Below are 11,788 nucleotides of genomic sequence, written 5' to 3'. Positions count from 1 at the left end.
AAAGATCTTGGCAAAGACACTAAGAGGGGGTAAAAAGTCCCCCAAAGGTGGAACTTACAGCAGTTTTTATAGCTTCAATCTGTAGATTTTTGGTTGGCTCCTGTCCTTAAATCATGTTATTTTTAACCAATCAGCTTAAAGGTCAAGATGCTTAACTTAAGTCTCTGTGGCTTCTCTTGATACTCAGATTAAGTCACCACCCTTTTTCATGCTCCCTGGCCACTTTACAATGGGCCAAATGTATAGGATTAAGATTAATGAAATAACACCCCAAAAGATGTCCTTTTCATTATAGGGGACTGGAATGCAAAAGTAGGAAGTCAAGAAACACCTGGAGTAACAGGCAAATTTGACCTTGGAATATGGAATGAAGCAGGGCAAAGACTAATAGAGTTTTGCCAAGAGAACACACTGGTCATAACAAAACCCTCTTCCAACAACACAAGAGAAGACTCTACACATGGACATCACCGAAATCAGATTGATTATATTATTTGCAGCCAAAGATGGAGAAACTCTATACAGTCAGCAAAAACAAGACCAGGAGCTGACTGTGGCTCAGATCATGAACTCCTTATTGCCAAATTCAGACTTAAATTGAAGAAAGTAGGGAAAACCACTAGACCATTCAGGTATGACCTAAATCAAATCCCTTATGATTATACAGTGGAAGTGAGAAATAGATTTAAGGGCCTAGATCTGATAGATAGAGTGCCTGATGAATTATGGAATGAGGTTCGTGACATTGTACAGGAGACAGGGATCAAGACCATCCCCATGGAAAAGAAATGCAAAAAAGCAAAATGGCTGTCTGGGGAGGCCTTACAAATAGCTGTGAAAAGAAGAGAAGTGAAAAGCAAAGGAGAAAAGAAAAGATATAAGCATCTGAATGCAGAGTTCCAAAGAATAGCAAGGAGAGATAAGAAAGCCTTCTTCAGCAATCAATGCAAAGAAATAGAGGAAAACAACAGAATGGGAAAGACCAGAGATCTCTTCAAGAAAATTAGAGATACCAAGGGAACATTTCATGCAAAGATGGGCTCGATAAAGGACAGAAATGGTATGGACCTAACAGAAGCAGAAGATATTAAGAAGAGGTGGCAAGAATACACAGAACTGTACAAAAAAGATCTTCATGACCCAGATAATCACGATGGTGTGATCACTCACCTAGAGCCAGACATCCTGGAATGTGAAGTCAAGTGGGCCTTAGGAAGCATCACTACGAACAAAGCTAGTGGAGGTGATGGAATTCCAGTTGAGCTATTTCAAATCCTGAAAGATGATGCTGTGAAAGTGCTGCACTCAATATGCCAGCTAATTTGGAAAACTCAGCAGTGGCCACAGGACTGGAAAAGGTCAGTTTTCATTCCAGTCCCAAAGAAAGGCAATGCCAAAGAATGCTCAAACTACCGCACAATTGCACTCATCTCACACGCTAGTAAAGTAATGCTCAAAATTCTCCAAGCCAGGCTTCAGCAATATGTGAACTGTGAACCTCCTGATGTTGAAGCTGGTTTTAGAAAAGGCAGAGGAACCAAAGATCAAATTGCCAACATCCGCTGGATCATGGAAAAAGCAAGAGAGTTCCAGAAAAACATCTATTTCTGCTTTATTGACTATGCCAAAGCCTTTGACTGTGTGGATCACAATAAACTGTGGAAAATTCTGAAAGAGATGGGAATCCCAGGCCACCTGATCTGCCTCTTGAGAAATTTGTATGCAGGTCAGGAAGCAACAGTTAGAACTGGACATGGAGCAACAGACTGGTTCCAAAGAGGAAAAGGAGTATGTCAAGGCTGTATATTGTCACCCTGCTTATTTAACTTCTATGCAGAGTACATCATGAGAAACGCTGGGCTAGAAGAAGCACAAGCTGGAATCAAGATTGCCGGGAGAAGTATCAATAACCTCAGATATGCAGATGACACCACCCTTATGGCAGAAAGTGAAGAGGAACTCAAAAGCCTCTTGATGAAAGTGAAAGAGGAGAGTGAAAAAGTCGACTTAAAGCTCAACATTCAGAAAACGAAGATCATGGCATCTGGTCCCATCACTTCATGGCAAATAGATGGGGAAACAGTGGAAACAGTGTCAGACTTTATTTTTGGGGCTCCAAAATCACTGCAGATGGTGACTGCAGCCATGAAATTAAAAGATGCTTACTCCTTGGAAGGAAAGTCATGACCAACCTAGATAGCATATTGAAAAGCAGAGACATTACTTTGCCAACAAAGTCCATCTAGTCAAGGCTATGGTTTTTCCAGTGGTCATGTATGGATGTGAGAGTTGGACTGTGAAGAAAGTTGAGCACTGAAAAATTATGCTTTTGAAGTGTGGTGTTGGACAAGACTCTTGAGAGTCCCTTGGACTGCAAGGAGATCCAACCAGTCCATCCTAAAGGAGATTAATCCTGGGTGTTCATTGGAAGGACTGATGCTAAAGCTGAAAGTCCAGTACTTTGGCCACCTGATGCAAAGAGTTAACTCATTGGAAAAGACACTGATGCTGGGAAGGATTGGGGGCAGGAGGAGAAAGGGATGACAGAGGATGAGATGGCTAGATGGCATCACTGACTCGATGAATGTGAGTCTGAGTGAACTCCAGGAGTTGGTGATGGACAGGGAGGGCTGGCATGCTGCGATTCATGGGGTCGCAAAGAGTCAGACACGACTGAGCGACTGAGCTGAACTGAACTGAACTGATGCAGGACATTACAAAGCAAGAGAGACGATTTAGAATAAAAGGGTCAAAAAGCAATAAGAGTAAAATAAGGCTTCCAATGAGGACCAGGGGTTTCCACAAGATGGAGGCTGATTTCCAGCTCCATAAGCCAGTCCCAAAAGGAGGAGTGGAATCAGCCATCTCCTGGACTTGACTTTTCATATCTTGAAGAGAATCAGACACATTTTGTGAGTAATCATGTATATGTACACAACATTCTGTATGAATTATGGCACGGATTCCTCCCTGTGCAGCCATTAATATATCTAATGCCATTCTATTTTGGAGTACAGCTTTGCGCAGTAAAGCTTGTTCTGAATTTAAGGCAGCAATCGCCATCGTACTATCATTTAAAGCTTGTCTTGTAAAATTAGTCAAGGCTTCTACACTGAGCCTTATGTCAGTGGTGCCAAGTGACGGCACAAATATTACAGCTAGGTAGTTATAGTGGAACCAAGATCGTGTCCAAAGGGCCCAGATAAGTATCTCTTTTAACGCAAGATGCTCAGACACATACTACCCTATTTTGTTCTTCTTAATGTAATAATGACCTCTCAAATGCCTTTAGATTGGACACAGGATAATGTTTTCATTTCATGGGCACATTATTATGCAATGTTCCAAAACTGGTCAGACTCTTGGGTCTGTAGAGCCCTACCATCATCCTCCATTCACGGACTGCCTTGGTTAGTGTCACCCTTAGATGGACCTAATTTTCAAAAGGTATGTCATTCTATTCAAGAAGATCAAGCCAAAAATTTAAATGTCCTTAACATGACTTTATTGACTTGGTATAATAATATGAATGGACTGGGACACAATTTTCATTTTGATTATGGTCAAACAGAAAGAGATACTTATAGCTATTATATAAAAGAAACAACCAATACTAGCCATGCCCACAGAGAAATTAAAACTACACGATATATTGCCCAACAAATATACCAAATTTGGCACCAGGATATGTGGATAACTCCAGAAAAGGGACGATAAAACAGCTCCCATTTGCTGGGGACAAAATAATCATACCAAGTTATATCCTGACAGTATTAAACCTTTAGGATTCTTACCAAAGTCTTTATGTAATCAAGCAATAATAGCAAATCACATGAGCTCAGCAGATTCAGTCATATGGCCAGGGACCGATTGGGTCACTGTAGAGGACTCATGCCACTCACTGTGTCTCCCAGGGCTGCTGCTGCCGGAGGCCCAGTCCCTGCAGTAGGCCACCTCTGACCTGTGCCTCCGCAGGAGATCCTCAAACACACAAAGACAGGCCTGGCTCAGTCTCTGTTTTGCCTGTTTTACAAAATTACTGCTTATTACATAACCACACGTGTGACTGAGCTTTTGATAGAATGATGACATATAGTTCCATATGAGATCAATGATTGTAATAGTGTAACTCTGGCCATGGGAAGAAGGAACAAGAGGGAATATTTTCCTGGACCACAAGAGGCTAGTGAGACAGGTGGTCTGGAGCCTTTTGACAGTGTTAATGAGGCCTAGTCTAATATTAGCAGCATATTGAGTGGCCTATCAGGGAAATCTTTGCCAGACCTGGGAATAAGCATTCTTAGCACCGTGAAAGGGGTGAGAGAAATAAACAGTCAAGAGCAGCCTTGGGGCAAAGCCCTGGTTCCCCATCACTGGATAAACACATCTTTGACCTATTCTGCAATACTGAAACCCTCTCCGGGTAATGGTTAAAAACAGTATGCTGCCATAGGCATGTAGACCCCAGACCAGTTGAACCTAAAGAATGACAGTGTAGACTGCTGCTTCCCTCACTACCAATCCATCGGAAGAATGCCCATGAGCTGATCACACCCTCTTTGAACAATTACTATAAAACTTCTCACTATCTTCCCCAAGTGGGGACACGTGGTTTTGAGAGCATTAGCCCACTGTGGCCCCCTTTGCTTGACAAAACAGTAAAGCTATCCTTTTATACTTCACCCCAAACTCCATCTCTGAGATTTGATTTGCCACAGCTGTACAGAGAAGCTGAGCGTTTGGCATCAGGTATTTCCTGATGCTGCTATTACTAAAATGTCTTGAACTCTCTGTGCTGACGTATAAGAAACTGTTGGCCTTTTTAGACTGGACTACTTGTCTTCCTGTCTCTATTTCTCAGGCCAGTTCCCTGATGGGGAGGCATCTAACTGTGCTAAACCAATATAACTAGACTGAGATAAGTCCATGAACACATGTCATCACATGTCAGCAAAGCTCTGAAAATGCTAATTAGTCTCAGGACAGTTAAAAGTCCACTGTGATGCCTCCAGGTCTGCTTCACACCCAGAGCAAAAGGAGGACCAGCTCAGTCTGGAGCTGACAATGTCCCATCTCTGCCCATTCCAAAAAAATTCAAACCTAAGACATATCACATCATAACTTGACCAAGAGCCAGGGACAGTCAGACCTGTAACCCTGACTCCAGTAGCTCACTATATGCACATAGGAAGATAGTGTTATCCTACACAGTCTTCCAGAAGGAATTTCCATCTTGTAATTGTTCAGAACCAACTACGTCAAGATTCACCTACAGATACAGCTTCATTAATTCGTAAAGCATGAAACCCAAAGGTGAGAGCCTTGAGAATCATGCACCAAAGTTCAGGGAATGGTCAGACAAAGAAAAACTTGGCTGAAAAGCAGAAATGTCTTTCAAAGAAAACAAGAAGAGCCTGCAGGCCCTCACTTGCCTTTCCTGGACAGCTGCCTTCTTTTGAGATGCCCAGCTCATTTGTCTAGATTCATCACAAGAGAAGCAGCTTCTAACTACCTTGCATCAGCCAGAGAAAAGGAATATCACTTTTTGGAAGGTAAATTCAAGGGACTGGTTTTGGGGTGATGAATTCCTGACAGTTCCCTAGAGTATTTCCAATGCTAAGTATAATTTTATAAAGAAGTTTATATTTTAATTTGTCTGTCTGTAAAATCCATTTTCATGAAGTTTTGTATTCTTTAAACCCTCCTGTTTCATTCCTATAATGATCTAATAAACTGGATGGTGTATAACATTATAATCGGGCTTTAAATCAATAATGCCTTGAATATTGGTGTTTTTTAATGGCTCAGCCTGTAGAAGGTATGAAGTCATAGAATCCTAGGAATCATCTAAGCCAACCACTGGTTTTGCAACTAGAGTATACAAGGAAACAGAAGGTGAAGTGACTAATCCAGAGCCACACAGTGACAGAGACAGGAATTTAATCTACCCCTGACAACAAGTCCAGGGCTCTTGTCACTTCTCTGGTGGCCAAAATGGGACTGTATTTTGAAATTTTGACCATCCAAAAAGTGAACATTTGAAAACTATTGTAAACCTCAGAGATGAATCTATTGGCTTCCACAATGATAGGATGAAAAGTAAAAGAGAAATCAAAAGGACAGTGGATAAAGGAATGGGGAATAAGCCATTTAATTGTTCCTAATTTTAAGAGCTAAAGTGACAAGCCTGCTCAGAGACTGGAGTTTTGCCTTCCACGACTGCAGCAGGACCACATAGTTAAACTGGAAAATGAGAAGAGGGTTTGTCTCATCCAGGGTCAGTGACAGTGTACCAGCCAATCCCTGCCACTCAGCAGTTTCCTCCTGCGTGAGCCCGGAGTCCCAGGGTGTTTCCTGCTGAACCTGAATCTCCTCCAAGCCACATGCCAGCCCCTCAAAATCTCTCTTTCTGGGCCTTTCCCTGAAACTAATTCCTGATAGATGGTATAAAAGACAACCAAACCCTGCCATTTGGCAGCTTCCTCGTGCATCTGTCTAGAGTCACAGGGAGTTTCCTGCTGAACCTGAGTCTCCTGCGAGCCGCATCAGCCCCTCAGAATCTTTCCTTCTGGGCTTTTCTCTGAGATTAACTCTTGATAGACGGTATAAAAGGCCGGCTCCTCCAAGCAGAGAAACTCCCTCTGGCTGCCACAGGAGGCCAAGGCACTCAATAGGTAAGACTCATTGACTTCAATTTTTCCTGGTGTCTGCAAAGTCGATGATGAAATTTCCTAAAGGCTTCTCAGAAAGCTTGGTACAGTAAGTCTCCTGCATAGGAACCTTCAAGTTCTGAACTTTCAGAGATGGGAAGGTGCGTGTTATCAACGGCAGGTGTTAGTGAACTTGCCCCTTGCCCTCAATCTCCTCTATGTTGGCAGTCCTTCAGCTCTGCCATCTCCCACCTCCTCGCCCTCCTCCGGTGAGTAACTCTTCTTGCCTGTTCACTCGGTGCCAGTCATTGCATGCCAGCTGTTGTACTGTCCCGCTGTGCTTTTCAAGGTACTGTACTGTAAGGTTTCGGATGTTCTATTGTGTTTGCTTTTTATGTGTTATTTGTGTGAACAGTGTTATAAACCTACTAGAGTACAGTGTCATGTAGCCGATTGTGTTAGTTGGGTACCTAGGCTAACTTTGTGGGACTTATGAACAAATTGGACTTACAAATATGCTCTCAGAATGGAACTCATTCATGTACAGCGGGCTTATAGTACTGAATTTGGACTTGTCATCATCCAGCATTTTCTAGTGCCAGATTCAGCTGCCACCCTGAAAGGTCATCCCTGTTCAGTGTAAGGGAGAATATTATTGAATTCATTGTGGGGAAAAGAGGCCTTTCTGAGTCTAAAAACAGAGTCATAGAATTGTAAACTTTTAGGGCTTGAAGGTACCATATTACTCTCATCCATCCTGTTTGGGAAATAAAGCCTAAGAGAGACCATGTGTCCCAGACACTCAGAAAGTTGGGGGGAAATAATACAGAATGATGCTTCATATGGTATTCTTGAGACTGATGCAATACAATATGATCTATAGTGAAAATTTTGTGGTGTATAAAGTATTGTCTATCATAGCCAGGCATATCATATCTTTATCTTATTTTTAATCGGTATTATCTCATGCTATCTACAGAAGACCTGAACATCTAGTTAACCCTGAATGTCTGCTTAAGTGTCTCCAATGTCCTGTGGACACTTGGTTGTTAATCAGATTTACGAATTGCAGCAGTATTTAAATGTGTTTCATCTGGGGAGAATACAGAATGGTTGAATCATATTTTTTTTTATGGAATTGGGTAACCCTGGACTTCCCAGGTGGCTCAGTGGTATAGAATCCACCTGCCAATGCAGGAGATGGAGGTTCGATCCCTGGATAAGAAAGCTCCCCTGGAGTAGGAAATGGCCACCCACTGCAGTTTTCTTGCCTGGGAAATTCCAAGGACAGAGGCGCCTGGTGGGCTACAGTCCATGGGGTTGCAAAGAGTCAGACACAAAAGAGTGACTGAGAAGGCAGGCACATAACCCTATGGCTTAGGGGGATTTTTTCCTGCTGTAGAGAGCTTGATAGAGCTCTCTCTTTTCCATTTTCCTCTTGATACTGGAGCCGCTCAAAAGATCAAATAGAGTATTCCTGGGGGTGATGGGGAGTCTGTTGGTTTTCCTTCTGGCTCATCCCACCACCCTCAACAGAGCACTCACCATTCCTTTCTCAGGGCTTCCTGCAGCCCTTTTGGTGACTTCCCAGCAAAGTCTGAGAGCCCGACTCTGGGAGGTCATGGTACTCAGTGTGGTCTGTAGACCAGCAGCATTGATATCACCTCCATGCTTGTTGGAAGTGCAGGCTTTCAGGCCCCTTCTGAGTTAGAATCTGCATTTAACAAGGTCCCCCAGTGATCGGTAGCCACATTAAGGTGGGAGGAGCCTATTAAGGGACCACCACCATCCTCTCTCTCTGTACCATCCAGATGCTGAACTCCTCTGCCCTGGGAATTTCATTCATTCAGTGTGTACGCAACACCTATTACATGCCAACGTTAGGCTTGGGCACTGAAAAAACAGAAGACAGTTCTTGAGGAGCCCGAGGTCTGGTAGGGGAGACACATGAAAACAGTGATACCAAATGTGAATAAAGTACTCTGGGAAGACAGAAAAAATGACCTCACTTTGCCTGGAGAAATCTGGTACACTTCACAGAGAACGTGGCTTTTGGCCTGGGTTTTGAAGGATGAATAGTTTATTTGGCCAAGCAGACTTTGCATAGGAAAGAGTGTGAGTAAGAAGCAGGGGACTGTGGAAGCGCCTGGCATTTTAGAGGCAGAGGTTGTGGTTTTGTCTCCAGATAATGCTTCATGTCTCAGGAAAAGCTTTAAGCTTTGATGCAACCCAAGGGGCCTGGAAAATGATTTCTTCCTTGAGCATGATGATAAGAACGTGGGTAAAAATCCAGATGTCCCAGAAGCCTCTTGGCTCTGGCTGCAGACAGTGTTCCTCTGGGACCTTTCTGCACACCCGTTTCCCAACGGCATGACCTTGTGTTTGCTGGGCTCGGTGTTCTCTCCCTTGTGCTTCCTTCACACCTACCAGGAAAGATGATTCAGAGATGAAAAATAACTTAGCTTTGGCTTTGAGGTTCCTTCCCATCACTTTTGCTGGCTTCCTTGGTGGCTCAGACGGTAAAAGCGTCTGCCTACAATGTGGGAGACCCGGGTTCAATCCCTGGGTCAGGAAGATCCCTGGAGAAGGAAATGGCAACCCACTCCAGTATTTTTGCCTGGAAAATCCCATAGATGGGATTTTCCATCTATGGGAACCTGGTAGGCTACAGTCCATGGGGTCGCAAAGAGTCTGACACGACTGAGTGACTTCACTTCACTTCACTTCCCATCACTTTTCAGTGGGGGGAGTATGAAGGGGGTTTCAAGGAAAGGAGAGGAGAAATGAGTCTCTGAGGACTTTTCCCTGTTCAGATTTCTCAACTTTTATTTCTTGGCCTATGATATTTTTCTTCCTCAGTCTATCTCAGCTGATGCCCTTTTCCACAGGCTAACCTTTCACTTTTTGTATTTGATATCATGACACACATTAGTCATTGAAAGAATAATATAATGAATACTTGTATGTGCCTCAGCTCTCTTTAAAAATCAATGATATGGTGGCTGCCAGGGCCTGGGAGAAAGGGGGATGGGAGAGTTGGTGTTTAGTGGGTACAGAGATTCAGTTTTGCAAGATGAAATAGTTCTAAAGATCAGTTGTACGATAATGTAAATACATTTATCATTACTATACTCTCTGGTTAAAATGATTAAGGTGGTAAATTTTATGCTATGTGTTTTTACCACAACTTAAAATAATATCGATGATGCTTTTACTCCAAATCATCACCTGTGTTTGCCTGAAAAGGCAGATTTCTGCTGGCTCAGTGGTGTCCCTGAATCACAAAGAGGAGGACTGCGTTTCTTCTCAAGGCCCCAGAGGTGTAAGGACAGGAGCCCCCTGAGGAGTCTAACTGTTTTTCTCTTGGGAAGAAAACTGTGCCAGGGAGAATCCTGGCCAGAGAGGTATTTAGTCATACTTTGCCCTTTCTTTTCCTACAGTTAGCTTACAGAAAGCACATCCAAGATGAAAATCATCCAGGGGATCATCCAAGGTCAGAGAGAAAGAGTGACAGAGTGTAATGGAGGCTGAAACTTACCTGTACAGATACATGGTTCATCTTTTCTGGAGATTATCTGGAGGCAGTGCCTGGGTGGTCTTTCAGGCAAAGCCCCAGAACCACAATTTCTCTTGGGGAGCTTTGAGTAGACACGGAGTGGGCAGCCAATCTGAGGTCGTTTCTGGAGTCTGTCTGTTGAATGCAGACTACAGGGAGAACTTGTGCACTCTTAAGAAGAACAGAGTCTAGATACATGATCGTTCCACCTGGACACCATGGGTGCCTCCCAGGCTGGAGCTAGAATCTCCTCAAATGATACTCTGGGTCTGTTCCACAAAACCTAATAAACACTCTGAGCCCCAAAGCCCCTTATCAGCAAACAAAGCTGCCCGATTTTAATCTGATGACTTAGTTTAAATCATGAGTTAAAGTTCATGATGAAGGCGTTGATCTAAGAGCAGGAATCTCTCCAGGCAACCTGGGACACAGCTGTGAGCTCTGCCACAACTTTCATTCTCATGCTCCATCAAGTCAGTTCTTGAGGGAGGGTGAAGCCCTGCCAGGCCCTGAAGGAAGGAACTGGGTGTCCTCCTCTGAGGCTCACTCCCCTGGGGCTGGGCCAGAGCAGGATGGCTTCCAGGGAGCAATACATCCTGAGGGGACAGAGGAAGGGGACTCCAAAGATGTGTTTTAGGCTTGGTAACAGCATGTGTTACTGGTCACAAGACGGGTTCAGGATCTTGGGTCAGAATCAGACATCCTGGATCACCTGGTCCAACCGTCTCACTCAATTGGGCCAGGGGCCCAGAGATGTTAAGTAACCTGCCCAATATCACAGAGCTAGTTAGGGCAATGCATAAGTACAACTCAGGCCCTTCTGACCCCAAAGCCTAAGTCCTTTTCCTTCTACTATGGCCCCTTTTATCTCCCAGTACTTAGCATGTGCTGGGCTGTGCTTAGTCACTCAGTTGTGTCCGACTCTTTGTGACCCTATGGACTCTAGCCCGCCAGGCTTCTCTGTCCATGGGGATTCTCCAGGCAAAAATACTGGAGTGGGTTACCATGCCCTTCTCCAGGGGATCTTCCCAACCAAGGGATTGAACCCAGGTCTCCCACATTTCAGGCAGGTTCTTTACCGTCTGAGCCACCAGGGCAGCCCAAGCATGGGTCTGCACATATTGTAAAAAAAACTGCCTGCCAGTGAAGAAGATGCAAGAGGTGAGGGTTTGTTCTCTGGCTTGGGAAGATCCCCTGGAGAAGGAAATGGCAACTCACGCCAGTATTCTTGCCTGGGAAATCCCATCGACAGAGGAGCCTGGTGGGCTACAATCCGTGGGGTCACAAGAGTTGGACGTGACTAATGACTAAACCACAACCAGCATGGTCCAGTGCTTAGTTAGTTACTATGGTTTCCCCTCCTTTGCTCTCATGTTAGGGTGTCTGGTGTTCTCTGGGCTTTCCCTGCTTTCTCATCCTCTTTCTCTGAGTCAGTCCTACCCACAGGGATCCTGCAAGGCTCACACCCTCATCTGGGGTCTTGTTTCAGCGATGTGGGTCTGTCTCCAACTTCCAGTCTTTTTGGCTTCCGTGACCTTATTCGAGGTTGCAGCATCTGACACAATTGGTAAGTGCCACCCTG

General features: G+C 44.2%; 1 protein-coding gene across 1 annotated transcript in view; it reads left to right on the top strand.

Moving 5' to 3' along the window:
• The first annotated feature begins 6,446 nt into the window (after positions 1 to 6,446).
• LPO (lactoperoxidase) overlaps positions 6,447 to 11,788 on the top strand; it is a 29,811-nt gene continuing 24,469 nt past the window's right edge. The window contains exons 1-2 of the mRNA XM_005900642.3: positions 6,447 to 6,674; positions 11,696 to 11,773. Coding sequence (XP_005900704.1) covers positions 11,698 to 11,773 — 76 coding nt within the window. The 5' untranslated portion in view covers positions 6,447 to 6,674; positions 11,696 to 11,697. The remainder of the gene's footprint in view (positions 6,675 to 11,695; positions 11,774 to 11,788) is intronic.

The sequence above is a fragment of the Bos mutus genome, chromosome 19 (genome assembly GCF_027580195.1).
Source record: "Bos mutus isolate GX-2022 chromosome 19, NWIPB_WYAK_1.1, whole genome shotgun sequence".
Lineage (NCBI taxonomy): Eukaryota > Metazoa > Chordata > Mammalia > Artiodactyla > Bovidae > Bos > Bos mutus.
Note: the sequence above shows the minus strand (reverse complement) of the source record. Positions and strands in the feature narration are given on the sequence as shown.